The 27873-nt window shown below is 41.2% G+C and overlaps 1 protein-coding gene across 2 annotated transcripts in view; it reads left to right on the forward strand.

Moving 5' to 3' along the window:
* The window catches only part of SGCZ (sarcoglycan zeta), a 548799-nt gene that overhangs the window by 402715 nt on the left and 118211 nt on the right, over window positions 1-27873 (forward strand). The window contains exon 3 of one of the 2 annotated variants that reach the window (XM_081875927.1): window positions 24212-24313. The exons of the other annotated variant lie outside the window; for it this stretch is intronic. Within the exon in view, the coding sequence (XP_081732053.1) occupies window positions 24212-24313 (102 nt within the window). The remainder of the gene's footprint in view (window positions 1-24211; window positions 24314-27873) is intronic. 2 annotated transcript variants of the gene reach the window in all.

Genomic DNA, 27873 nt, shown 5'->3' on the forward strand with positions numbered 1-27873 from the left:
TCTCTTTCTTAACACAGGCCCAAAACTACAAGTGATGGTGAGAAATGTGACTTTCTTTTAGTGCCTGACCTGTCCATATATAAAATTTGAATGGTGGGGCAGAGCTTGTTTTAACAGAAAATGGAACATGCGAAATGAAGGTTGCGCGTCGAGGTCCCCAAGCCACCCCAAATAAGTCACACCTCACACAGAAATTTTTGTTTAAGGTTTTTTTGGCATAATTTTTGGCCACAACTTTATTTAAATACAAAAAAATGTGAGTGGTTGTTTAGGCATTGGTTGCGACTATCTGCCCCCAGTGGGGACAGACTGACATTTCGCAAGCCTGCGAAAGCCAGAAAAGGGGAATACATTTTGGGGATAGCGACGGAGCAGGGAACCTGCCCTCAGCTCTCCCCAAAAGCAACCAGGGGCTCTTGCGTGGCCCTAGCCCCTTGACAGGGTTCGGACAAAAGCAATGGTGAGCCCCTGTATTCCTTTAACGGAATACCCTTGCAGCAGCAGCATTAGAGGGCCAGGCACAGCCAATCCATGCCCCTCAACCAACCAAACCAAAAACCAATGCCTAACTTACAAGTTGGGACGATTTGCTACGCAGTAGGCAAAAACCAAATGGCACCAGCCAATCAGACAAATGGACAAAATTCCTACTGGGCCCCTGCCCCAAGAGCAGACGACCCCATGACAGGCATAGCAAGGTCAATGTGAACAACCCTGAATATAGGGAGGGGGGACCGGCAATCCAATGCACGGAGCCAAAAAAGGAAGCTCTATGCTTCGTGCAGGGAGTTTTAAGGTTTCAAGCTGTCAATCACAAAATGGCAACATTAACTTCTTCCCAACAACAAGGGAAGCCCAATCACAACAGTGGCCAATGATCAATTAGCCCGCCCCACAATTTTGGAGTGTCTTGTCCCCACCGCAACCCATGCTCTCCGTGAAGGAGAACACATTTCTGTATCTCTTTCCCCATCCCCACCATATTACCTCCTCTCAGTCCAAGGTTCTAAGCACTTCCTTCTCTTTCTGGCTTACTTTTCATAATGGGGCTGGGAAGTGTTAGAAAACCAGGAAGAACCAAATCTAAGGTGGTAAGGCATGAAATGAGGGAAGGTTCAGAATCCATCTCAGGTATTTATTTTACTGTTGAAATAAGAGCTCCTCCACCTCTTTATGTGTGACTGGAAAGATGCATGAATTGCTGCCCTTTGCCTCATTTACTGTGAAAGGGTTGTGGCTTCTGGGGTATGGCAGGCAATACTGTGACAGATTTTGGATACTTGAGGAAATTGATTCTTGGGAATTCCAGTGCATACTGACCTAATCCACACCTCCCAGGGCAATGTACAGATTGGAGTGTAATTAAACTTCAGATTTCACATTTCTCCAAAATTAATCTTGCAGTTCTTGGCAAGTTTAGGATGGAGCATGTTTGTTAATGAGTACGTTGAAATAAAACATGTACATACATAATGTGTAATAAGGTAAATATTTATGTAAAAAGAATTGTGCATTTTTTTAAAAAAAATGCAGATAATACAAAAAACATGACAGAACATAGTTATGAAATTGAAACATGCAAATTGAAACATGCAAGATATATATACTGATTGATCTGCCCCTAGTTGTAAGGCACAAAATGCTTACAGGATCAGATATAATTGATTATAGTATGCACATTTTTTTTAGATGGCACACTGAATTTTAGATTTAAAAAGTTCTTACAGAAATTGTTACTTAAATACTGTACCTAGGTAAAAAAGGTAAAGGGACCCCTGACCATTAGGTCCAGTCGTGGCCGACTCTGGGGTTGCGGTGCTCATCTCGCTTTATTAGCCAAGGGAGCGGGCGTACAGCTTCCGGCTTATGTGGCCAGCATGACTAAGCCGCTTCTGGAGAACCAGAGCAGCACATGGAAACACCGTTTACCTTCCCGCTGGAGCGGTACCTATTTATCTACTTGCACTTTGACATGCTTTTGAACTGCTAGGTTGGCAGGAACAGGGACCGAGCAACGGGAGCTCACCCCGTCACGGGGATTCAAACCGCCGACCTTCTGATCGGCAAGTCCTAGGTTCTGTGGTTTAACCCACAGTGCCACCCGCGTCCCTACTTCATACTGTACCTACTTTATGACAAATTGTGTATTTTTAATGATTCCAACCATTTTTGCTTTCTACTTTTGTCATGGGAGTTATTACCTTTTCCTTTGTGTACTGAATTATTGAATACATAATAGGCAAATTAAGAGATAGGCATTACTGCTGCTGCCTCTTGAATTCTACTCAGCGGCAAGAGGGCAAATTGATGATGTTGTATATTTTCTTCTTGAAGCTGACAGAACACTGGAGTTTTGTGCCGCAACACCCATTCCATGAATGAGTACCTGTAGATGCTTAAAGGTATTGGAAAGAAATTGGAATCTGTAAGTCTCACCTGTTAGATGAGACCCAGTTCTTAGTGCAGTTGATTTATACAACAGCAAGGATGCAGTATATGATGTTAGGAGATGAAAATATAACCATAAATTTGAACTCAATTTTGCAAGCTACTCAGGGTTTATTGCAGTAGAGATTCAGGAGCATGATTTGATATGCATGTATAGGCAGGACATTTATTTGCTTGTTTGCTAGTTTGCATTACTCTGCAACCTTGAACTATAGTAAACAGGCCATCTGGAAATCCTAACTTATATATGGAGCCGTACGTTGCTGCCATACACTAGAGGGGCCCTGCGCTCCCAATTGCATGCCCAGGGTTTTCCATGGACCTTTCCTAGTGTGCTGTATCTGACCAAATTAGGTTGCCAACCCTTGAAAGATGAAATGGTTTTATTAACTTCAATTAATTTAATAACACTCCAGCTAGGTCAAAAATCACAAAGCGTGAACTTAAAATGCACAACTTACAGGTATTCTGTAACCATGGACAATCAGAATCCATGATTTGCAGATGCAAGAAAATTTGGATGAGTGGAGCAACTGAGTCTTAACTAGTTAGGTCAGTGTGGCTCTTCTTCGCTATAGTCTCCAACTGGCATGCCTTTCGGTCTTCCTTCACTGCTACCTGCAGTCAAAAGGGATGTAGAGACTCTGTGACAACCAAGGCAAGGATGAGCAGTAGAGCACAACTGAGCATGGTGTGGTACAACTGGCCACTTGAATCTCATGGCATCTCAGGAATTCTCTTACCTCGTACCTTATTGATTGATTGATTGATTGATTGATTGTATTCTATGCTGCTGTATCCATTCAGAAGAATCCCAAAGCAGGTTCCAAACAACAAGTAGCATTAACACAAAAACACAAGCACAGCATAAATCATATAATATGATTATGGGTATATGGGGTGCAGTGCTGGATTTACGTATAAGCTAAATGAGCTTTAGCTTAGGGCCCCACTCCCTTGGGGGCTCTCACCCCCCTCCCAAAAAAGGAAAAAAAACCTGGATGTACATTTCCAAAATATAAGATAAAAAACAAATAAAATTAAACCTATATAGGGCAACAGTGTTTTGTAGGCTCCTATGATGTAAGTAATGGACCCCACATATAGCATATATTCAATACAAAAAAGCAACAATTTGTTGTTGAGAAAAGACAGCTGGACATATAAAGGGCCCCATTACCTTCACTAGCTTAGGGCCTCATCAAACCTAAATCCGGCCCTGATGGGGTGTTTGGGATGGGGTAGTACCTCTGGTGGGGGACATGGCATGCGCCTTCTGAGGTTGTTTATCCACCTTTGGTCCCCACCCGGCACTCAGCTTTTACCTGTGAGTCCCATAAGCTATTAGCATATGACAGTGGCCACACCCTGGGAAATGGATTCAACTGGCTGAGAGTAGCCAATGGGTCTCAAACCCTTGGTGAGTTAGGGACTTTCGCTGCATGCGAAGACAGGCTCCTGCAGATTGAGTGAATTAGACCCCTAGTGAGTCCAACCATCAAGAAGGTGGTTACTGCAAGTGCTGTAGAGGGAAATCATGGAGCTCGTCAACCTGGGAAAGTTAACTGTATTAACTTTGTGGTTCAAGTATCAATTTAACAAATACCTGATTAAAAACTAGAAAAAGGGGAGGCCTAAATCCTGTGTCCCCTATGAAACTCCCTCCCCTCTAGTTCTGGTCTCTAATGAGTTCTCAGCACGGATTAATGACATTTGGAGAGGGGTGGTTGTAGTGGGTGGCACTGTCGAGTAAACCACTGAGCCTTGGTCTTGCCGATTGAAAGGTCAGTGGTTCAAATCCCCACGACGGGGTGAGCTCCCAATGTTCAGTCCCAGCTCCTGCCAACCTAGCAGTTCGAAAGCAGGTCAAAGTGCAAGTAGATAAATAGGTAACCACCCTGGTGGGACGGTAAACAGTATTTCCATGTGCTGCTCTGGTTCGCCAGGAGCAGCTTAGTCATGCTGGCTACATGACCTGAAAAAATGTCTGTGGACAAACGTTGACTCCCTCGGCCAATAAAGTGAGATGAGCGCTGCAACCCCAGAGTCGTTTGTAACTGGACTTAACTGTCAGGGGTCCTTTACCTTTTAGTTGTAGCTAGCTGCTGCCACCGTGTCACTTGTTATTTAATAAATTATCACTTTTAGAGTTCCTGTGTATGTTTTGCTTGAGAGCCAGCGTGGTGTAGTGGTTAAGAGCAGTGGACTCGAAATCTGGTGAGCCGGGTTCTCTTCCCCGCTCCTCCACATGCAGCTGCTGGGTGACCTTGGGCCAGTCACACTTCTCTGAAGTCTCTCAGTCTCACTCACCTCACAGAGTGTTTGTTGTGGGGGAAGAAGGGAAAGGAAATTGTTAGCTGCTTTGAGATTCCTTATGGGGAGTGAAAGGCTGGATATCAAGTCCAAACAACAACAACTCCTCCTCCTCCTCTTCTTCTTCTTCTTCTTCTTCTTCTTCTTCTTCTTCTTCTTCTTCTTCTTGCTATGTAGTGCTAGTGCTGGCCTGCTGGGTTGGGTCCCCCTTTTGTTGCAACTTGCTCTCAGATCAATACAATGAAAGACAGATTTGATAATATTTTAAAATATTATGCATTTGATTAAGACATCCATTGGAAGCAATATAAATGCATGGAATAAAAGTATGCATATTTACCTGCTGAGAGGATCATTTTTCACCACTGCCTCTAGCAGCATAAGTCCAGTGCAAGTCAGATTTGATAACTTCCCATGGAGCTTTTCACTTTCTTATCACTGTGAACGTTGCACACAGAGGCAGTTGGACGCTATCCAATGGCATGGATGGAACTGTGCATACATTTGCTGCGACAGTTGACAAAGACTGTTAACATGTGCTAAGTTCAGTGTGTTTTGATGCCTCACATGTGACTGTTCTAGACTTCAGGCATTACAAGCCAGTCCAACCGGTGGGTGCTACAGTCGAGGCAGATGTGAGAATCAGTCATGAATCACCCAATCAAAACATTACAATGTAACAAGGGGAAATCATAGGAACAACAGTCTCAAGTTTCATCTTTCCCCACTTCTAATATTAAGTCTAAAATAAAGCTCAGCAAATAGAGAAGAGCCCTCTCCATTTTGCAGACACATCTGTAGGGCTGGCACTGTAAGTACTAAACTGTCCAAGATGGAGGCTTACTGAAAGTAGTAGCCAAAATGCCTCTTTTTTCTTGTGTTTTGAAGTTTACTTTCTCTCTCCTCTGCTTACAAGTGCCTGAAGTGCTCCTATGCAACATCGTTTTCCCCCAACCACTTAGGGAACAATGCTACATTGTGATGTACCATCATGCCAGGACCTGGTTGGAAAAAAGCGATGTCATTTCCACTAGGCTTCTCTCCCACTCCCAAGAGTCCATGTTATTCTCTCCTGAAGGTGGCTTGTGGTTTTGCCTTTGCTTTTTACCCATCCCTACATCAAAGTGCAAGTAGATAAATAGGTACCGCTCTGGCGGGAAGGTAAACGGCATTTCCGTGCGCTGCTCTGGTTCACCAGAAGCGGCTTAGTCATGCTGGCCACATGACCCGGAAGCTGTACGCCAGCTACCTCGGCCAATAAAGCGAGATGAGCACTGCAACCCCAGAGTCGGTCACATCTGGAGCTAATGTTCAGGGGTCCCTTTACCTTTACCCAAAACAAATTTGGAGAAAGGGACTAACAACAACAACAAGATTTGGATCATCACTAGTCCAAATTGACTCGCAGATCTTACCCACAGTGAGTGAGTTCCAGAAATCTAGGGGCCCCAGGAAAGTTTGAGGCCAACTCTGGACGCTAAATCGGAAGCGAGGAAAAGAGAAGGGGAATTTCGTTGCACCTTTACCCTCCACGCATCTTTGTTCCATTTGAAACTGCTCTCTAAGTAGATTACTTCAACAAAACCAAACAAGGTAGTGTCCATACCCCTTTCTGATAAGCTTTATTTGATTTGAAGGCTGTAAGCTGCAGAAACGAGCTGGCTTTGAAGACTCGTGACACTTTACATTTTGAAATGTATAAATCAAAAGCAGCTTTGTATCCATTTTTTAACATATCAAATGCTGAGTTGGCTTTGCCCCATAAATAATTAATACCACAAAGCATTTAAGAACCTAGATGATGAATGGCACTTGGCAGTAATAATGCATTGCTTTTTTGGGAGCCAAGCATACTTTTAGTCAAAGAGAGGAGAGGAAGCCTCAGCCCCCTCCTCACTTGATTGACTGATGAGGAATCGAACCACAAGCTACCATCACACAGATGCCTTGGCTTCAGGGCTTTTCCCCCCCAGCCAAAACTTGCTGAAACTTAGTTCCAGCACCTCTCAGGTGGGTGCCATTGCCATAAAAAGAGAACAATTCGTGGTGAGTTCTGGCACCTATTTTTCTAGAAAAACAGCATAGCTTGGCTCTTTATTGAACTGAGCATTTTGCTGAGGTCAGAGCAGATCACTGCAGTGGGAGCCAAGCCCCTTCCCATCCCCAGCCAGGTAGGTTGCAGTATTCCTGGTATCAGGAGAGCAGCTCCACCTCCATCACACTGGCCATTCCTGTTGCGAACCACAGGGCACCTGCTTGCCCCTAGGCTTTTCCCCATTCTCTTTGTTACCACATGGCTGCACTCTTTTATAGACCCCCTTCCGTTCCAGGCACTACTTGTAAGCTCAGAGAGCTATTTCCTCAACAGCATCAAGCTGTGATGCTGCAGCTAGCCAGCCCCTTAAGAAACACTTCTCTCAGCTGAGCAAAAGGGAAAGTTCTGCTCTGCCAAAGCACTGCATCCTCCTGCAGCAATCTACAAATGGAAATTTTCTTCCAACATTGAAGAGCCAACTGTTTTAATTCAGGGGAGAGGGCAGAGAGAAATGACAGTGTAAATAAAGAGCTGAGTGAGAAGTTTGATTTAAAATATAGGTGTATTTTCATATGTTTTCAAACATCAAGTTTTGTTAGGAGCAAACAGAAATCCTGTCTTACATGTTTCAGGAAGGACATTTTTAGAGGGCTGAATGTGAGGCCATTATCAGGACCTCGGTGGCGCTGTGGTCTAAACCACAGAGCCTAGGGCTTGCCGATCAGAAGGTCAGAGGTTCGAATCCCTGCGACAGGGTGAGCTCCCATTGTTCAGGCCCAGCTCCTGCCCACCTAGCAGTTCAAAAGCACATCAAGTGCAAGTAGATAAATATGGTGTTCGATAGTGAGCAACCTCAACTTACTTACATTATTCTAATAAGAATAAATCAGGAGAAATAAGTTTCAGATATGGTACCCTGAGCTACTGAGACAGAAAGCGAGGAATAAGTTTGCCCTGAAATCCTCTGTCACTCAGTACGAATACAGCATCATTGATACAAGTTTAGCAATAACTGAACTTGTTGATTAAGGGTTACAACACCTCCCAAAGCACTTCTTGTCTGAGTGTAGTTCTTGAGTGATTCATCATTAGTGAATCTTCCCAAAGTGTATTGCAGGGTTGAATTTTTGAGAAAGAAGATGCTTGAGAACTCTTATTTTCCAAGTATGTATTTTATTTAACTGTCTGGATTTTTATTGCAAAACTATTGAATGCTAAAATTAAAGTGTCATCTCCATTGTCTACCATCTACAAAAGCTCTTTCCTCAGTTGATTTGTCAATCTTTATAGCAGAGGACTTTTATTTCTTTATCTGTTTTGAAAGATTTTTTTCTGCCCCCAAGGCAAAGGCAAAGTTGATTCTCATTTCAAACACACATGCACACATACAATTTAACCCAATGAAAACAGAACATAAACATAAACATCACAACACAAATGTATAGAACCAGTGAAACCCACATAGGAAAACAAGAGAAAATGAATCTGACTGATTTCTTTTCCTTTGTGGAAAACAAGCCCTGTTAATTAAATGTAAAGGCTTGAAAGTAAATAATGTTGTTGCCTCCCAAATCAAGCTACCAACTAGTAAGTTTGTCCAAGAGCTATGACCTCTATAACCAAAACAGGCAAGAATTGGACTATTATTCCCTTGTTTTTGTTTGCAATATAACCATGTAAAACATTTTCTGCTTCTGCATGAAAGGAGGGAGGAGGGGTTAATGTGTGAGCCTCCTAATTTCACTTTAGCTCATAAGAATTTCGCTGATGAAGAGATGGACTATTCCACTCTCATCTGCAAGGTGTAGGAAGGCTGAAAGGAGTAGGTAGCGCAGGAGGGACAGTTAATCCCTTTATGAATTCCGAGCATCTTTATTCTGATGGAATATGATAATAATGCTGAAATTACTATGGTGCATAATAGATCTATTGCCTGGTATATGCTGCATGTTTAAATTAATCTTATCTGCACTCTTGGAACGTAAATGAGCACTCCAATTAAAATTAATATCAAACTTAAAATACGAAGGGTATGGTCTACCCAGATAACCCAGACCTTACTTTTTAAATAAAAGACATATTTTAAAAAGAAAAAGAAACACAACACTGATACATACCCCTTCCTCCTGAATCAAGGTGGAGATTGGTACACCTTACAAGGAACTTGCAAAAGTAGGGAGTCAGCAACCTGGATTTCTCCTAGACTTGATTTTCAATTAAAAGATGCACTAAGTGACCCTAATGGAAGATTTATCTTCCTCAAAGGACTGTTAGATAACTCCTGGCTGACATTATGCTCTGTTTATGTACCTAATACCCAACAAGAATAATTTCTAGATGAAGCTTTTACATTACTGCACTCATTTAAACAAGGCGAAGTGGTGATAAGTGGTAACTTTAATCTTGTACTTAATGATTATTTTGATAGAAGCAGAACATCTCACCTGTTGCAAAACCCACGCAAACCACCCACTTTTAAAGCATCCCTATACAACATATTACATTAACACAATTACTTTTATGCTTGGTGCTTAGCCAATTCAGAACTAATAAACCATACACATATGTCAGCAAGGTACAAAAATTATGCCAGTTTATATTATTATTCACAACTCAGAAGTTGGTCGTCTTAATATCTTGGGCCATGCCCCTGTTATCGCCTAAACCTTTCTATTGGATATTTTTTAAGACATGATTTTAAATGTTCTGAATTATTTGGGGGGAAAACATTTTATCAATATGATGTTGCTCTATTCCTTCCTGACCCTGAAACCTCATTACCTGCTGCTATGCACCAACTTGTTATATCTGGCAAGATATCTGGGTTTACCATTAACTTCAGCAAATGTGGGTTGATTCACCCCTCTAAAATTACAACTGCATTGACACAAAACAACTGGCCTAAAACACTGTAATACCTCCTTTAAATAACAGAGTGAATATACCTTAGAATCTATCTAAACTAGAAAAATTGAACCTTAATCCCCTGATAAGTCAAAACTGTCAAAACTAACATACTCATAGTTAGTCAGAGTTTCTAAAACAAAAATGATGCTATTATCATACCTTCTTTACTTATTCAGAGTCTTACCAATAAGCATACCCATCTCTCAAGTTAATAATTACCAAAAAGCTACTAAATTGTATTCATGCCAACAAGAGACCTTGGCTATCTCATAAAACCCAAGAAACAATGAGGTAGAGTGATACCAAACCTAAAATGGTATAAAGACTCTGCTCATGTACAGAATATCATTTTGATTCTACTTCTAAACTAAACACAAGCCCCTTGTAGCACCAGAAATAATTTTTATATTGGGATATACCATGTGGCTGGTTAGAGATACACCAGATTTTACATTTTCTAAATAAGCCAAATGTAAGGACTCAAGCACTACACAGTTTAAATAGTTTTAGGCAACTACTCAACTCAACTAACTCACTGGGGAAAGGAATAATCTCCCAACTATCTAAAATTCTCACACAATTAGCTATCCTTGCTCTCATTTTATTAAGACTTAAAATGGGGAAAAGCTTTTGGAGAAGAACTAGAGGAACAACTCTGGGGAATAATTTGGAATAATCTACCATTTGTATCCATCTCAATTAGAACATGAGAAGATGCTTTAAACATAGCACATCACTGGTACATGTGCCCAACCAGATTATGCAGAATTAATCCTAACACATCCAACCTTTGCTGGCAGGAATGCAATTTTCCTGGCTCTCAAGTACACGTGGTGATTTCCCCCCAAACTCAAAAAGGTTATGAAACAATTAATCAGACCCCAAATTAGTCCCACTATCTTATTTTAATTCTTGGTGTAAGAACATAACCAATAAAGACCTCATCCTCCATTTATTAACTGCAGCTAGATCAGTGATTGCAAAAAAATTGGAAAACTTTAAATGCAAATCTTTTTGAAGCCTGGATTTCACAAGTATGGAACATTTTGCTTCTGGACAAATTAACCATTTCACAAAATGAATATTGATCTGGAAAGGGAAAGACTCAAATCTTCTACATGACGTGTTATCCTTTTATTTATTTAGTTAAGACAATCAAACATGGTTTTCACCCTTCATTGACTCATGGATAGATGCTTTCATTTGATTGCCTTTCTTGGAATGTCTAAAACTACAACCATCAGCTGGTGTTTTTCTTTCTTTTCTGTATAACTACTAAACTCTGTTTTCCTTGTATGAGCAGGTTTTGTTATTTGAAATTTAAAATCAATTTCAGAAAGTGCTTGCAACAAGTTCGCCCAAACAGGCAAAAATGGGAGGTGTGTTTTGGAGCATGAACTCATACACAAAGGAGACATAATTTAGCCTCATCCGTAATGTTTTCCACAACCCCTGCAGGTTGGCAGGTCCCAGTTCATGCTTCCATGACATGCTCCTTAGAGTATTTTTTGGGCTAAGCTCTTAAACTCTCAATTACCACTTTGTAACCAGATATCTTCTTTTTTCTGAAAAGTATTTTAAGTTTCCTAATAAAGTTTTGTATTGCAAAGTGTGTTCTCCTTCACAGAGAGCACGTGTTGTGGTGGGGGCCCGCCAGGACACTCCAAAGTTGTGGGACGGGCTAATTGATCGTTGGCCACTGATGCGATTGGGCTTCCTTTGTTGTTGGGAAGAAGTTAATGTTGCCATTTGTTGATTGACAGCCAGAAATGCTAAAACTCCTTGCATGAGGCTAGGGCTTCCTCTTTTCGCCCGTGCATCGGATTGCCCCCCCCCCCTATATTTAGGGTTGTTCGCTTTGACCTTGCTATGCCTGTCATGGGGTCGTCTGCTTTTGGGGCAGGAGCCCGGTAGGAATTTTGTCCATCTGGCTAATTGGCTGGGGCCATTTGGTTTTTGCCTACTGCGTAGCAAATCGTCACAACTTGTAAAGTTGTAAAGTTGCGGTTAGGCATTGGTTTATGGTTTGGTTGGTTGAGGGGCATGGATTGGCTGTGCCTGCCCCTCTAATGCTGCTGCTGAAAGGGTATTCTGTTAAAGGAGTACAGGGGCTCACCATTGCTTTTGTCCGAACCCTGTCAAGGGGCTAGGGCCACGTAAAAGCCCCTGGTTGCATTTGGGGAGGGCTGAGTGCAGGTTCCCTGTTCCGTCGCTATCCCCAAAATGTATTCCCCTTTTCTGACTTTCGCAGGCTTGTGAAATGTCAGTCTGTCCCCACCGGGGGCAGATAGTCACAACCAATGCCTAAGCAACAACTCACATGTTTGTATTTTAATAAAGTTCTGGTCTGGCCAAAATTATGCCAAAAACCTTAAACAAAAAATTTGGTGTGATGTGTGAGTTATTGGGGGGCCCCTGGGGACCTCGACACGCAATTGTGAATTATGTCACATGGTGACACACACACACTACAAATTATATGTAGCTTGTTTCTTTGTTGGCAGCTGGATTAGCCCACCCTATGACATGATCATAATGCTCTTTAATAATCTCATTACATGCCCACTGTCTGTTGTGTTTTTCTCCAACAGCTGCTATCTTAATTTTTGGAGTATATGCACTGCTAATGCACCATCAGCCAGTTCTTCACTCTCCAGGACTTTGCTTAAGCCATTTGCTAAAAAGCACATAATCAAACAGACCTTTAATGCAGTAATCCATCAGGCAAAGCCTGCAGATGAAGAAATGGCTAGAAAGAGAAAAGTCTTGCATGTCATATAATCATCACCATAGGGTGACTCTCAGAATGTAAAATGGCATAAAGCTGGAAGTACAAATAACACTATTTAAGTCTGCAACCCTTAAACCACTCACTCCATAGTAGATGACTGCAAGATTTCAGCCCATATACTTTCACCTTTGTTTCAGTTTATTTTTTAAAAAGAGCCTTCAATAAAATATACATACCAAGCCTAACAACTTGTATTTTGCCTGAAACAGCTAATTCAGCAAACATGACTCTTCCTCACACTTTAAATAGTCATTTGTAGAAGAGAAAGCAGCAGTCTGAGGTGAGCCAGGAGTTGAGGGATGAAGCCACAAGTCAGGGTCAAACAGCTACCCAACTGCTCAGGCAAGCTATGATATTTTCTATCACGTTGTCTTAAAAGAAATGGGCAGATTTTCATTAGATAGGATACCTGCAGGTAATATGCAAGCTAGATGCACATAGAACTGGGAGGAGATACGCTGCTACTAAATCATTGTTGTGTGGAGGAAGGGTGGAATTCAAGGAAACCCAGCGACAAACTTTCATTAATGCTCTCCCCTCACACATTGTGGATTCAATGTAAAGGGGTTTGATCGCATTAGTAAAAGGGAGAAGATAGAGAAATAAGGGGGTAACAGAAAAAGAAAATGGGGTGGTCATGATCATCAGGGCCGCAAAGCACCAAACTCAGCACTCTACAAACACCAACAATCAGGGCTTGCAAAGCGCCACATAGGGTGCTATGTGTAGGGGTTTGCTAGCACCTGAAAACCTGTTTTTGGCACAGCTGTGTCTTTATCTGCCCCAAAGGGCTCTTTTTCAGTGGAAACTCAGTTCCGTCACCTCTCAGGTAGGTGAGAACAAGGGAGGTGTTTGTGGTGAGTTCTGGCACCTCTTTTTCTAGAAAAATAGCACTAACTAACATCGTATGTGAAGTCAGGTGTAAGGGAGGTGAGGAGAACATGGCCAAAATGACCTTGTGGGCCAAATGAGGTTTTAGTGTGCCTCATTAGGTGCACAGGCCAGAAGTTCCACACGACTGGCCTAGATACACACACACACACACACACACACACACACACACGTGTGTGTGTTTTACAATGGGTTGGAAGAAAGTTGTTTTGAGACTTTGTCAGAATGCATAACAAAAGTCATACCAAAAGACAACTTTGAAGGATGCTTCCAAAATGAGGGAGACAACACTGCAATTGGCAACATGTTATTCATAAGGTTGATGTTGCAGATCAATAGGGCAAAGGGCTCCAAAAGGTTCTCTTTAAGTGAGGTGAAAAACAACAAAATGCAGGATGTAAGAAACTCTCTTCTTAAGATAAGCTGATGAGATCAAAGGGCTACCCAGAACTAAAACCATAGTGGAAAGTTCACTGACAGTGTCAACTTTCAGTGCTTTGTGGCAGTGAAATACAAACTCTGTATTACAAACTGTTAAGGAAGTGACCGGGGGGATGAGCATGGTTATGTTTCTGATTTCTTTCCTAGTGTAACAGGGAAATTCCTTCTTCATTCTAAAATGTTCCTAATCATATGTTCTTCTCTGTCAGATTATGAGAAAAGAAACTTTACTTTTAAAGCAATGGAAATTGCCTTTCCCCATAACTGAAATTTGCAGGTCAGTATCTCATCATTCTTGGGTCTTCTACATGCCAGAACCTCAGCACTGCCCAAGCCTAACCAAGTTGACTCATATGTAACAACATTGATTTTCATTATTCTTGCTTCCATTAAGTATGTTGAGGGCTACACCCGCAAACAGCTAAAAGTCTCCTAGAATAATTTATAGGAGGAATTTAAAACAGCAAACAGCATGTATCTCTGGTATACAAATGCCTTAAGGCTGTTTTTTCAACAGTTGTCCCCCAAGCCCTTCACTTTTCATGTCCTATAATAATAAATAAGGTTCGTTCAAAGCACTCTGTGTGTGTACCCAGCAATAAAAATATAGATTATATTCAAGCCATAAAAGCTAGGAATAAAGGCTTTGAGTTCTTCCATTCCAATAAAATTTTTGCTTCTGTTTCACTGCTGATAGAATGTCGTAAATTTTGTCATATTCATGACACAATTATAGCAAAACATCTGTTTGTGGTTATGAACCGACAAAGTATACATACTTTTTGCTGATCAATAAAATGCGCAATAAATGTCGGGAAAGTTGACATCATAAATTAAACCCAATGATAAGATATTTGGATTCAAGGACGGCTAGGACAAACTGTGATGCTTACAGCAGTGAAAAGGACAGAGACTAAAAATTGATTTGGGAGAACTTATCTATAAACCTTCCTAAAATCCTTCTTCATTGACACTCTTCTAACTTTTCCTTATCTGTTCGAAGCATGGTGGGAATTGGTAAGGTAGAAAGACATGTCTAGCTTTGATTTATACAAGGTTATATTTGGAGAGATTTTCATTTCATTTTGTAGGGAGTTCTGCTGTGATAAGAATTTTTCATACAATTAACACAATGAACAACCAAACATACATAATGTAACACCTCATTTAGCATGGCCAAGGGAAGACTTGTGAAGATGAATGATGTTACTTATATATTTTTTTACATCAGAATAAGAAGTTACATGAAACCAAGCCTCACTATTCAGAACAGCCGAGCTTGCTTTTCAATTAATATCAAACAAGTTTGTCCTCTCCTGTTGCTTGTATACTGGCAGAGAGAGAGAGGATCAATGCTGCCTCCATCTCTCTCCCCATCCCAAGTGGCATAAAGTGATAAATGCATCCAGTATGGTTGCATCAGTTCCTCTTGAGTTCTGAAAACTATGAAGCCTCTAGGCAAAAGATTCCTGTATTGCAGAACTAGATCAGGCATAGGCAAACTCCGGACCTCCAGATGTTTGGGACTACAATTCCCATCATCCCTAGCTAACAGGACCAGTGGTCAGGGATGATGGGAATTGTAGTCCCAAACATCTGGAGGGCCGGAGTTTGCCTATGCCTGGACTAGATGATTCTTTGTGGTCCATTCAAATTCTATAATTCTATGAGCCTATGTATGTTCCCTGTGTTGGCTCCATTGGGTGATATCCAATTCTATACTCAGAGCAGACCCATTGAAATCCATGGACTCATTCTGGATATGATTTCACCCATCAAGAATCCTCATTTTATGCTCAGCTTATTCTTCTTCTTTCAGTAAGTGAGCCCAGTGTATAGATCTCAAGTTTTGTTTCTTTCGGGATGAAATGCAAATCTTATAGTGCAGTAGATCCAACGCCATTTCCTTGATTTAATAAATCACCTACACTTTTGTGAAAAAGCATTAGCGTCATCAACTTTCAAGACAAACATTAGTAACAAATGCTTAATCTTAATAATGTCACAATGGAAAGTGATTATTTTAACTGATTACTTCTGAGTTGGGAGAGAATGTTATATCAAACTTGACAAATGCAAATTTTTACTTCTCGAGAAGAGTTTAATCAGTTTAATGTGTCATTAAATTAACTGGCATTCCTCAATACCCCAGTGCAGCCACTGAAAGTCAGTCTGCTCATTCACCCAAAGCCCTGATATATTCAAAGTTAAGCTAAGATTGTTTTGATAAAGGGAGTCGTATGAAGGTTTTATCATATTCTGTAATGTAAGGTAAACTTGCATTGTCGTTGATTCTTCAAAGTCCCATTGATTTGAATGGGACTTGAATGGTAAGCACTTAAATTCCATTGGACTCAGTAGGAATTAGGGCAGAATTAACATTGCATGTGTATGTATGCACAAAAATAAAATATACAGAGGCTGATAAGCACATTCATCTGAACACAATTAGAAGTCCCCTTTGGGTCTACCTGCTCAGTGGCAGAAGGTTGGGGTGGTCACATGGTTTCACGATACTGAAGGTGGGGCCAGCACATGAGCCCATACACTTCCACACATGTTGCTTGAACACCCAAATAGGGCTATTGTTAGGCACTTAAGTGTATTTAACTGTGGCTGGGTAATACCCATAATAAATAATACTCTCCTAGCAATTATCAACGCTAGAGAAAGTGGAGGGACTTACTTGTTCGTATTTAGTAGATTGAGATAAAAGGTATGTTTTATTATACTTGTTTCTCACTCTTTGGAAGACCCAGAATGCCTTATTTTTAACTTGCAAACAATTTGTCATCCAGTAATTCACTAGATGGTGATGTATGTATTTTTGTAGCTTAGACCTAAACACCTTTGCTTGGAAGTAGGTACTGTTTTAATTCCATGGAATCAGTTTCCAAGGAAGAGTGCCTTGACATCTAACTTTAGGAATATTTTGTCTACTGTGCATCTCTAGACTGACACTTCAAAAAGGAGGAGAAAATCTGGGTCTAGTTTTGAAGATGGAAGATTCAGGCACATCACTGTCCTTATCCCCCAATGCAATGGTAGTCTGGGATATCAAAGAAGAGAGTTGAATTGTCTGAAATGCAAGGCTAAGGCCATAAATTAAGACCTGCCATTGTAATATATTTCTGCACATTTATGGAGTATTCGCCCATCATCATACCCTCCCCATCACTGCACTACATAAACCTAGGTGCATTCATGCATTCTGAAAGGGCCATCTGCCCTTCAAAGATTCAGAATGACAATCTGAGGTATTATTTCAATGGGGAAGAGAGGACAAACTCAAAACATTGTTCAGAGGCCTCCTTTTAACATACCCTCAACATGGCAGAAATAGATATCAATAATCTATGAGCCTGTACATAAGTCTCTCATGTGCATCAATGCCATGTACTCACATAGAATATTGTTTCTAGGATGATGTGATCTAAGAGCAGAAGGTATGATTAGATCCTTTTTAATATCTTGTATTTTATGATGTTCCTAAATACACACAGGTACAATTTCCTGAGAAGTACAGTGTGGTGTTTTACTTCTGCCAATGTTCTTCCCTGTCTATCTCCACTAACCCTGATATGTGTACGTTCAACATCACACAAGTACAAGTACATTTTGAAAACTGGCAATCTGGAACTATTAAAATCTCCTAGGCCAAAGCTGGTTTCTAGTCTTCAAGGTCCTGTTAGTTAAAACTCCAGGGGTCTCATAATGTTAATCCCCCCTCCCGCTTTTTGGCTCATGCTTGTTTTTATCTATCTTTTTACTTTATGAATTCTCAAGTTATAATGAGAACTTTAAGCCTTGGCTTTGGCACCTTACCAATTATGGGCAGTGTGTGAAAGATAATTTCATTTCCAAAGGTATTGTGATTACACAAAAACACAAAAGCAATAATTCATGTTACCCAGCATCAAATAATTTTGCAGTATTGATTTTTGGGGGGAGGAGGGGGAAGCTAGCATTCTGGTATCAAGGTCTGTCAGACACCAAACAAGCAATTGTGCAATTCTTTGCCAGTCTGCCTGATCCTGAGGCAGTTCCTGAGATGCCCAGGATTTCACAAGAAATGGGGGCGGGGGGGGGGGGGAGAAAAAGAACAGTGTTGACAAGGAATAGGCACTTCCAGTATTCTTCAACTCCAGAAGTGTATTTTCACACTGCAGACACCATCCTACAGTACCGGTTTCCCACTTATGGAGCATGTGTACACAAACACAGTATCATTTATTTTACATTATTTGTAGGCCACAGAATATTCCAGTGTGGAAGGTGGCTATTTAATACAACTGGAAAGAACTGAAAAACATTGCAAGAGAAACAGTGTGTGTATATATATACACACAGGCGTGCGCGCTTTGGGAACAGCATCGAGTCTATGGGGAAATATCTGCCTATCTCTAGTGTACAAGATTTGTGCCTATTAACCATGTGTAAGCTATTTGTTCTTCAGCCATTCGTATCAGGCCCACAGTTTAACATTGGAATCCTTATTCTTCGCATTTGCCTGTTGAAACTTTTGGTTTCCTAAGAAACAAATAGATGCTCTTTCCCAAGTTGTTGTTATTTGCATTTTCTTGCAGCGTGTCAGGCCAGTAGTTTTGTTTTACCGTAATAATAGTGCATTTATTCCCTGATTCCTGTTATCTTCCAAGTGGCAGCTCAGCTCTACGTTTTATAACATTTCATCCCCGTTAACACCTCTGTGTTGTTTTCATGTTAAAATTGTTTTCAAAAATACTATTTTTCTAGTTTTCTTTAACAACCATGACAAAATTGTGGAGTGTGCAGAGCATAGGATTTGGGGTTCAGTAGCCTTAAGTAGGGCCATCCTGAGGCTCAAACCAGACATTACAAAGAATCAGGTGTGGGGAACAGGGACATTTTCATCCTGAGGGCAATATTCCCTGACTGGTCAACTTCCAAGGGCTTCATTATGTCATTGGTGGACTGTGCCATAGGTAAGAGTGCATGGAGCCACTGATGCAGCTCTTCCTATTCCATCCTCCATCTTGGAGGGGGTGGGGAAAGAAAGAGGCATTATCATAGTCTGAAGTCATATTCCAACCCAGAAAACACAGAGGGATATAGTGTGTGGCCTGCGTAGAGTTCCCATCAAGGCTCATCTGCCCCTAGATTGTCTATCAGCTCTGTCTAACGGTGTGTATAAAATACTACTTCATTCAGTTAGGGTTACTGGATAAAGAAAAGTGACATTTTAAAGGATAAAGAAAAGTGACATTTTAAAGGCATTCCACATACCTTTGTTGCTTGAAGGGATTTTCAATGTGCTGACTAAAAAGAATTAAACTTGTCCTCCTCCTGTCTGCCCCATGCCAAAATAATCTTCTGCTTCTTTAAAAATATCCCATGTTCATTTCACATTTGCAGTTTTATATGTTACATCCATCTGATGGGTCCTTAAAGTGCTTATCATTTCCCTTTTTTTCCAGACCCAATAGCTTAAATGTTCCCTGGTGTTAGCATGAGGAGCATGATTGATATCCATGAACCTCATTATTTTTCAATTTGTTGCATTCTCATGCCATAATTTATCTCTTTCTCACGAGAGAGGAAATAGCTTTCTTAAGGATCTTGGTGTATCCCTATAGATTAAATAAATCTAAATCCTGCTGGATTTAATACATTTACTAAATCCCTAACAGGGTATCTTTCCTTTCTAACCGTTTATAATTATGAAAGTCTTGGACCTGATGCTATTCTGACTTGAACAGTCATCAAATGGAGAACAATTCAATTAGCATTGTCCTTTTAACACCTTTTTAGAATAAAGCCTTCTGTGGGCAAACCTACAGTCCTTCCCAGTGTCTGTTCTCCTGTCCTCATCCTTTCCTTTATTAAACTGTCTTGTTCCCCCAGTAGCACACAGGCTGAAAAGATGGAGATTCAATCAGGCTGTCTTTGGGAATGGTGAAAGCAAAAGAGATGCTCTTCCACCCTGCCCAAGCAAGAGACCTCCATACTTGTCTGTGTCAGGTGTTCAGCCTACACTCGAGTAGGACCCTGGCAGAGATACATGCCCGACTGGCATGTTCCCTCCCTCCTGGTCGATCATTAGGGAGCTTCATAAGCTTTCTTCAACCCAAACATCACAGCGACCGATGCCAACCGAAACCGGCACACTTAGGGATCCGCAGAGTTTGCGCATCATGCGCGTGACAGACCTCAGCAACTCAGCATTTTGGCTAATCTACCTTATTTACATATAAACACACAGGGAGCACTGCAACATGGCTCCCTCTCTCTCTAGCATCAGACAGCAAAGAGGAAAAAAACAAAGCACAATAGTCCCACTTCATGGAACACAGTAACACAAACATCCTGTCTTCATCACTTCCCACTCTGTGGAGTCAAAACATATACCGTCGTGTGATAGACAAAAATCCCATGACTGCAGTCACGGAATAGGAATTCTAACAGTCTGGTGGCAGTAGGTTAAGGAACTAGTTACTTGGGATCAAAGACCCAGGAAGTGTTTTTAACATTGGTAGGTGCTTAAGGTGATTATTACACTATATACACAATATTAAACTAAAAATGAAATTCAAAAGGGATCCCAACTGTACCGAAAGGACACAGTTCATGAATAACATCTGCACTGTATATTTAAAGCACATCTAACACCCATTCAAATGGGCCCCCAAGATTCTGTCATGGGTTAGGACTCGGTTTCACCTGCTGAGCAGCAGCCTGAAGGAGCAGAAGGCAAAGTGAGTCCACCTGCTGATGATCAGCCTTCTTGCTCCTGATGAGAACCAGCTGGCTCCAGCTTTCTTAAGCAGGGATTCCAGCCTCAGTCAGTTGCTGGAAACAACTCCGGTCGTTCCTAACCAGGCCTTGCTGATTCTTGTTTCTTATGACCTTAGACCCTCGACTTTCTTGACCCCCAGATCATCTGAGATGCTCCTGACCTTAGGACTGGACTGGATCTTGTATATGGAGTCTGCCTCCCGGCAGGTACCCCCCTGAAACTTGGCTGGTTGGCTGGCTTCTCCCTCCACTGACCTCTGCCATGGCAGCCAGATTCTGAGGGAAGTCATGGGTTGCCACATGGAAGGGAGAACAAGCTAGTTTTCTCCTGCTCAGGAGGGTAGGACTTGAACGAATGGCTCCAAGTTACAAGAAAAGAGATTCCAACTTAAACATCAGGAAGAACTTTCTGACACCAAGAGCTGTTTGTCAGTGGTACGGTCTCCCTCAGGAGGTGGTGGGCTCTTTCCTTGGAGGTTTTTAAGTAGAGGTTGGTACAGTCTTCTGTCATGGATACATTAGCTGAGATTCCTGCATTGCAGGGAGTTGGGCTTGATGACCCTGGAGGCCCCTTCCAACTCTACAATTCTATGAGTCAATTAATGGGTGCTAAACATGCTTTAAATGTATGGTGTGGATGACTGTCTTTTTCTCTCCTAACACTGTGGCCTGGTTTAGCTTGTCTTGGCTCCCTCCACATCTAAGCTCTCAGGGCATGGAATGCAAGGTGCTGTAGTCAGTTTGTGGGTTCTATAGTTGCACTTCTTTTGTCATTAGCCTTGGCTTCATCAGCAGCCTGATCACCTCAGGCTTAAGATTTACCTGTAGCCATAGAGAGTTGACAACCCAGTTAGCGTCTCCAACCCCCTTGTTCTACCCGGACACTGAGGTCCAGCACTGAGGGCCTTCTGGCAGTTCCCTCACTGCGAGAAGCCAAGTTACAGGGAACCAGGCAGAGGGCCTTCTCAGTAGTGGCACCTGCCCTGTGGAACACCCTTCCACCAGATGTCAAAGTGAACAACAACTACCAGACTTTTAGAAGACATCTGAAGGTAGCCTTGTTTAGGGAAGCTTTTAATGTCTGATGCATTACTGTATTTTAATATTTTGTTGGAAGCTGCCCAGAGTGGCTGGGGATAAATAATATTTTTTTCTTCTAATAAAAATAAGAAGAGGAGGAGGCGGCAAGGCAGGTATTCCATGCTCCCTACCCATGCTGGAAGACCAGCATGACCTCTGGTAGAAAATCATATATGTACGGACCATTATTATTTCAATGTGACTAGCTACTGTTCTACTTGTATTAGATGTACCTAAAGTTCTGCTGTTCACAAACACAGGAAAATGTTATTTTCAAAAGGGAGAGAGTTGCATTTTTCTTCTCATGTTTAAATTGAGCTCCAATTCATTCATCCTATTAAATTTTAAATATTTTGTATTTGAAGCTCTGCGCTAATATTTTATTCTAGAAAACATTTCATTATTTCAGTTGTTGTGATGTGCTTTGGAGAAATTGTCCTCATAATGTAACTCTTCAGTCTCAGTAGGCAGGCGTTAGTGGAGAATGGAGGATGAATCATTGTTGAGAAGCTGTATATTTTAAAGTTGAAATCAATGTACTTACCAGTGATTTTCAACAATAAGCAGTTTTGATGTTGAGAATTTCCCACCTATTATTTGTGTGGTCAGTATATTTATATGTTACACTTGCCTGAATATTGCCATCCAACAGTATTTAATATCAGGCATGCAATGGTGTTCAGCACTTAACAGTATAGATGGCTGACATGCAGTAGTAAATTGCAATGTTGTTTCAAACTTCCTACCTTTACCATACAAAATCTACCAAGGAACCTCTACATGTTTGACAAAGAATCTCAGGGCATTGCATAGGAATTTGGAGAACATGTTGTAGGGCAGGGATGTGAAACCTGTGACCCTCTAGATGTTGGTCTCCCAGTTCCCATGAGTGGATCTCCATCGTTCAAATTACATGGCGGTGTGTTGCATCTCACTATCATCCATTGTGAACTGAGAGTGCATGCCCAATATCTTCCTGGAAAGCAGTTTCGAAACTTCTGTTGTGTCACATTTAACAATATTTTGTGCCAGTTACGGAATAATACTTAACAGTAAGAGAACATTTGATGAACAGTTGGACATGTAATGATTGACATCTGCCAGCATTTCATACAGGACAAAGTCGGGGTGTCTAAAAGCAACACCCCTTATGTGTTATAACCCTCTGCCTGGCAAAAGCAAGACATTCACCATTTTTAAAAAATGCATATTTCCTCTGCCTTGTAATCTTGCCTTGTATAGGCAAGTTGAGGGAGCCACACTGTATAAAATACCATTGTCCTTCCATAGGCTCTTATTTATCTAGCATGTTTATCTAGCATGCCCCAAGGATCTCAAGACAACATGCATGGAATCATGCTGTTATATCCCCAAAAGAACACTCTGCAACTTCACAGTTTATACACTGAATTTTCCCACAGTGAAAACACAAATAGTGAAAAAGATTTCCATGTTCTTGTTTTTTTAAAAAATGACCCCTCAGAATATGTACCAGGAATTCTCCAGTATATGTCCATGAACATGGGTCTGTCTGCATTTACTATGCTTGGTGTGCTCCAAAGTAATTGTGGCAAATCCATTTTCTGAGTGAAGTGGCCAGGAACCTCATTATTGATTGGGAATCTAAGAGAATCCTTTGACATTTGTATAGACTCCCACAAGAGATGGTGGACTCTTCATCCTTGGAGATTTTAAAGCAGAGGTTGGATGGCCACCTGTCAACATATGATTTAGTCGAGAGTCCTGTACAGTGGTACCTCTGGTTACGAACTTAATTTGTCCGGACATCCATTCTTAACCTGAAACCATTCTTAACCTGAGGTACCACTTTAGCTAATGGGGTCTTTCGCCGCTGCCATGCCACCGGCGAACGATTTCTGTTCTCATCCTGAGGTAAAGTTCTTAACCCGAGGTACTACTACTGGGTTAGCAGAGTCTGTAACCCGAAGTGTTTGTAACCCGAGGTACCACTGTACTCCAGGGTGTTTTGACTATATGACCCTCGGGGTCTCTTCCAACTCTACAATTCTATGATTTTATGTAAAACGTTAAATTTGAAATCTCATACGGACTATGCAGTAGTATGCTATGCCTGTTGATCACAAGCTTTTCACATACCTGCAAGTTCAAATCTTCAGGCTACAGATGGCTTCCCTCCTGGTAGCTCTACATTTCCATATAAACATGGGCCCTATCCATATTACTCTTATAAAGGAGGACAACCAACCTAGAGTTTTATGAACTAGGTAGCTCAGACTATAGAAAGGTACCTGTCAAAGAAATATGTGTTGAAGTTTTTAAAGTATGTTGCCAGTAGGCAATGTGCCTATCAAAAACCGTGACAGATGTGCATTCATGTCATGAATCATCTCATAATCAGACAGGCATACTCACTTCCCCCTGCACTTACATTGCTTTTAGCATTAACCTTCTAAACCTGAGGTTTGATGGGAGTAAGTAATGCATTGTATATAGTGATTAGATGCCCAACTCAACGGCATATACACACATTTGTATATTATTGCTTCTAGGATGGAATGGGGAATCTGAGAGTCACCAAAAAAGGAATTCGACTTGAAGGTATATCTGAATTTCTACTTCCATTGTATGTGAAAGAAATCCATTCTCGAAAGGTAGGTTGCTTTGCTTAAATAAATAACAAGTTTAAGGCTTTTCTCTTTTTTTTGCTTTCGTTATTTTCACTGAAAGTATTGGATTTCTAAGATACCTTTAAATTGACATTTAGGTGAGGATTCCAAATGTGTTTCCTTCTGAGCCTTCAGTGTAGAGGCACATAGGGAACTTAAAGGCTAATCTACCTCAATGATAAATTTTCACTTGACTATACCTTGTAACATTTCTAAGATGAATATTGGTTGTGCTTGCTTATTCTGTGTGAAAGCGTAGTTCCTTAGAGTGACACAGACAGTTATGACATAGGTAGCTGATGTGTGAAATGGCCCAATGCATTTTGGAAACCTTAACTTCAAATTGTGTTTTTCTGCTGCCACTGCTATAAAAAGAACTTGGGGATTTTACAAATTTCATACAGATTCTGCTCTTGAACGCAACCAGAGGTTCAGAGACACATCACCAGTCAATACAAGCTGCTAGGAACCTACAATGTGAGGGAAGCTATTGCCTTCATGTCTTGCTTCTGGCTGGCCTGTCCCATCAGGACTCCTCTAAGTTAAATGACTATGTATTTACTCAAAAAAAGAAAATAAAAAAGAAAGAAAGCTAATACTATAGCAGTGAACTACCGGTAGATATATATTGGGAATGTATCATTCAACATTCAACTTTTAAGAATTATCTAGTAGACATCATGAGCAGATTGGTACATTTGGAGCATATGCTTGGCTTTTTCCCAAAGAATTTATTTCCAATTAAGTATTCATGCTTGCATCCTTAGGCCATAATTTAGCGTAGATGTAAACATGCTTAAGCCTATTGAAACCAACAGGCCTAAGCACGCACTAGTGTGTGTCCACTAATGAACAGCTTTATAATAAAACAGAGGCTGGGAATGTTCTAATATGAGAAGTATCTCATCCAAAAGTACATTAGCTAAAGCAGCCCATCACATTATTGTTTAGTATGTAATTGTTTTACTGCTTAAAGTAGGCCATTACAGAAAAACAAGAGACATTATAAATTCTGCAGAGCAAGCCAGCTATTACAATTCTGTCAGGTGGCAACGGAGTTCTTAAAGATATATTTTTAGAAGATCTTGTGTTTTGCTTTCTTCGGTTCAGGAGTTCTTTCTAGCATGCCAATGCTAACCAATAATCAAGGAGTGAAGCAAAAATGTTTTGAGTCAATGAAGTGTAGGGAAATTGAATATACATTGCTGCTCCAAAGTTGTCAGGAATGAAGAGCTATTTAAAAACTTGTCAGTCCCAAGAAAGGCTACAATAAGCACTGATTTAAACGCCCGCTGAAGTTGTGTACATGTTATAAACTGCTGTCCTAGGCACCAGCCAGGGAAGGCACAGGTCTGAAAGTTGCTTTTTAATTGACAAAAGTACACAGAAATTCCCACGGTCCTGTTGCCCCCACTTCTGGGCCCCAAGCAGCTGTTCCCAGGTGTTCATCCTGCAGAGCGCTTGAAGCAACAATGGGACCACACAAGCCCAGGTTGTCTTTTCCTACATGGAAACTATCACTGCTCTTCTTTCTTCAAGCCCCTCCTTGTTCCAGTAGACACTGGGGCAGGGGGTGGTGTGGATTCAACCGGCCTGTCCCTCGCCTGAACAGCCTCTTCCTCTGACACATCCTGCATACCCATCTCCCGGCTCTGGCCATTCCTCTTCCGCTGAGCCTCACAGCCTGTGCCAAATTCCATAAATCACTGCCCTGCTCTCAAAAGTCAATCTCCAGGCTTCTCGCTTCTGTCACATACCCATCAGAGCCCTGCCAGACCCTGACATCTGCCCGCATCTAACGGTATGCTGAGAAGTCTGCTGTTTCCTCATTTGGGGCCATGTTTCTTAACGTGTGACTTGCACAGGGACAGTGTATTAGAATTATGTCTCCAGTGTAATAAGCAGTCCACTGGTGGCCCCATCCACTCTGAATCAATCCTGATTCAGATTGCACTGCCATGCGCCATTGGGTGGGGTGGAATATTGAGAACTTATATAGGTCAGATTTTTGGTAAGCCACTTGGGGAATTGGTTTCAAAGATGGGATAGAAATACCATAGGAAATAGATAAAATGGAAATTTCATGGCTCAGAGACTGGGGTGAAGGAGGGCCTCCATCCTCTTGTTTCATTCCTTTCCACTCTATCTCTTCACAACACAAATCTTCACCACTACTACTACTACTACTACCCCCTTCTGAAAGCATTTCTCTGGCTCTCTTTCCTTCCCTCTCCTGTTCCCTGCTCACGTTTGGATGGATAGCTCAATCTGTTTCAGGTCTGTGCCAATTTCACATAATCATGGATTCATATTAATAAATCCATCCCATCTGGTTTACATATTAATCAACAATTTTTGAAAATTATACAAAACTCTTATTAAATGCATATGTTTATACTAAATGCCAAATTTAGATACATATTCTAGCACAAAATATGAATTTAGTGTTTTTTTTGTTTCAGTTCATGCATATCTAAGTGTGTGTGTGTGTGTGTGTGTATGCATAAGCAAAAAAAGAAAAAAAGCATTGCAAAATTTGAAGAAGTGCAAAATCCTAAGACTATTTTCAGATTCGTGCCATTTTGTCTAGGAAGTACAGATCAGATAAATCAGCATCAGAATGTACAGAAATTGAATTCCTTAAGTGGCTCTACTCTCATGTTGTCTTACTTTCCTCTGCACACGCTGGCACTAACTGTCCAAATATTTAAGAAGCTTCCCCCCCTCCCTGCTCTCAATCTTTCTAGCTCTCTGTCCTTCCCCCTCCTCACCAGTGTAGAGCTTCACTGTTCTCTATAGCAATTCACATTAGCCAAAGAGAAAGTAAGAGGGACAGAGTGGCAAATTTATTCTTCTTTGTGGTCTCTGTGCATTCTTATCTATGAGTTCTGTGCTAGCATAAAGCACCCCTGGGAACATTCTAGAGATCTAGCTGGCAACTGGTGCCCACAGGCTCACTAAGGAATGTAAATATCTCGACGTTTAGTTGGGCATTGACCTGAAATCGCCTGTGACGTGATAATTTCTAGTCTATTTGGGAGAAAAGCATGAACCAAATTTGACATTTCCTGAAATTTACTCAGCAGACTTTTGTAATCGGAGGGCATCGTTGTGGCAAAGAGCAGCAGGTATCACGATAACCATCTTTGTAGCCTCATTTTGAGGGCAGACAGAAATAGTTGTCCAGCATCAATTTTAACTCCTAAGGTCTCCATTTCAACATCCCCTATTGTTCCTTGCCCCTGGACCTGTGTTAATTTTTAAATCTTCCTTAAAGAAGGCAATGTATGAGTGGCCAAGGAGTGACATAGACAACCTTCTGCTGCCGTGGTTGTTTCTGTTGCTCATTATGCTTTGGCACCTATGCAAACAATTCCACCTACAGTGATTTCCATACCCAGAAATACAGCTTCCTGTCTTGGTGGAGGTTTCTCCAGAAGTGACAATGCCTGAACCTATACTGGACAGGCTGCAGTTCCTCCCCAAGTCCACAGTGTGGCATCGGACCTCTTTGTGGTTGTGTGTCATTCACAGAAAGGAAGGTA

This window comes from Podarcis erhardii (assembly GCF_964252035.2).
Source record: "Podarcis erhardii genome assembly, chromosome: 9".
In the NCBI taxonomy this organism is placed as follows: domain Eukaryota; kingdom Metazoa; phylum Chordata; class Lepidosauria; order Squamata; family Lacertidae; genus Podarcis; species Podarcis erhardii.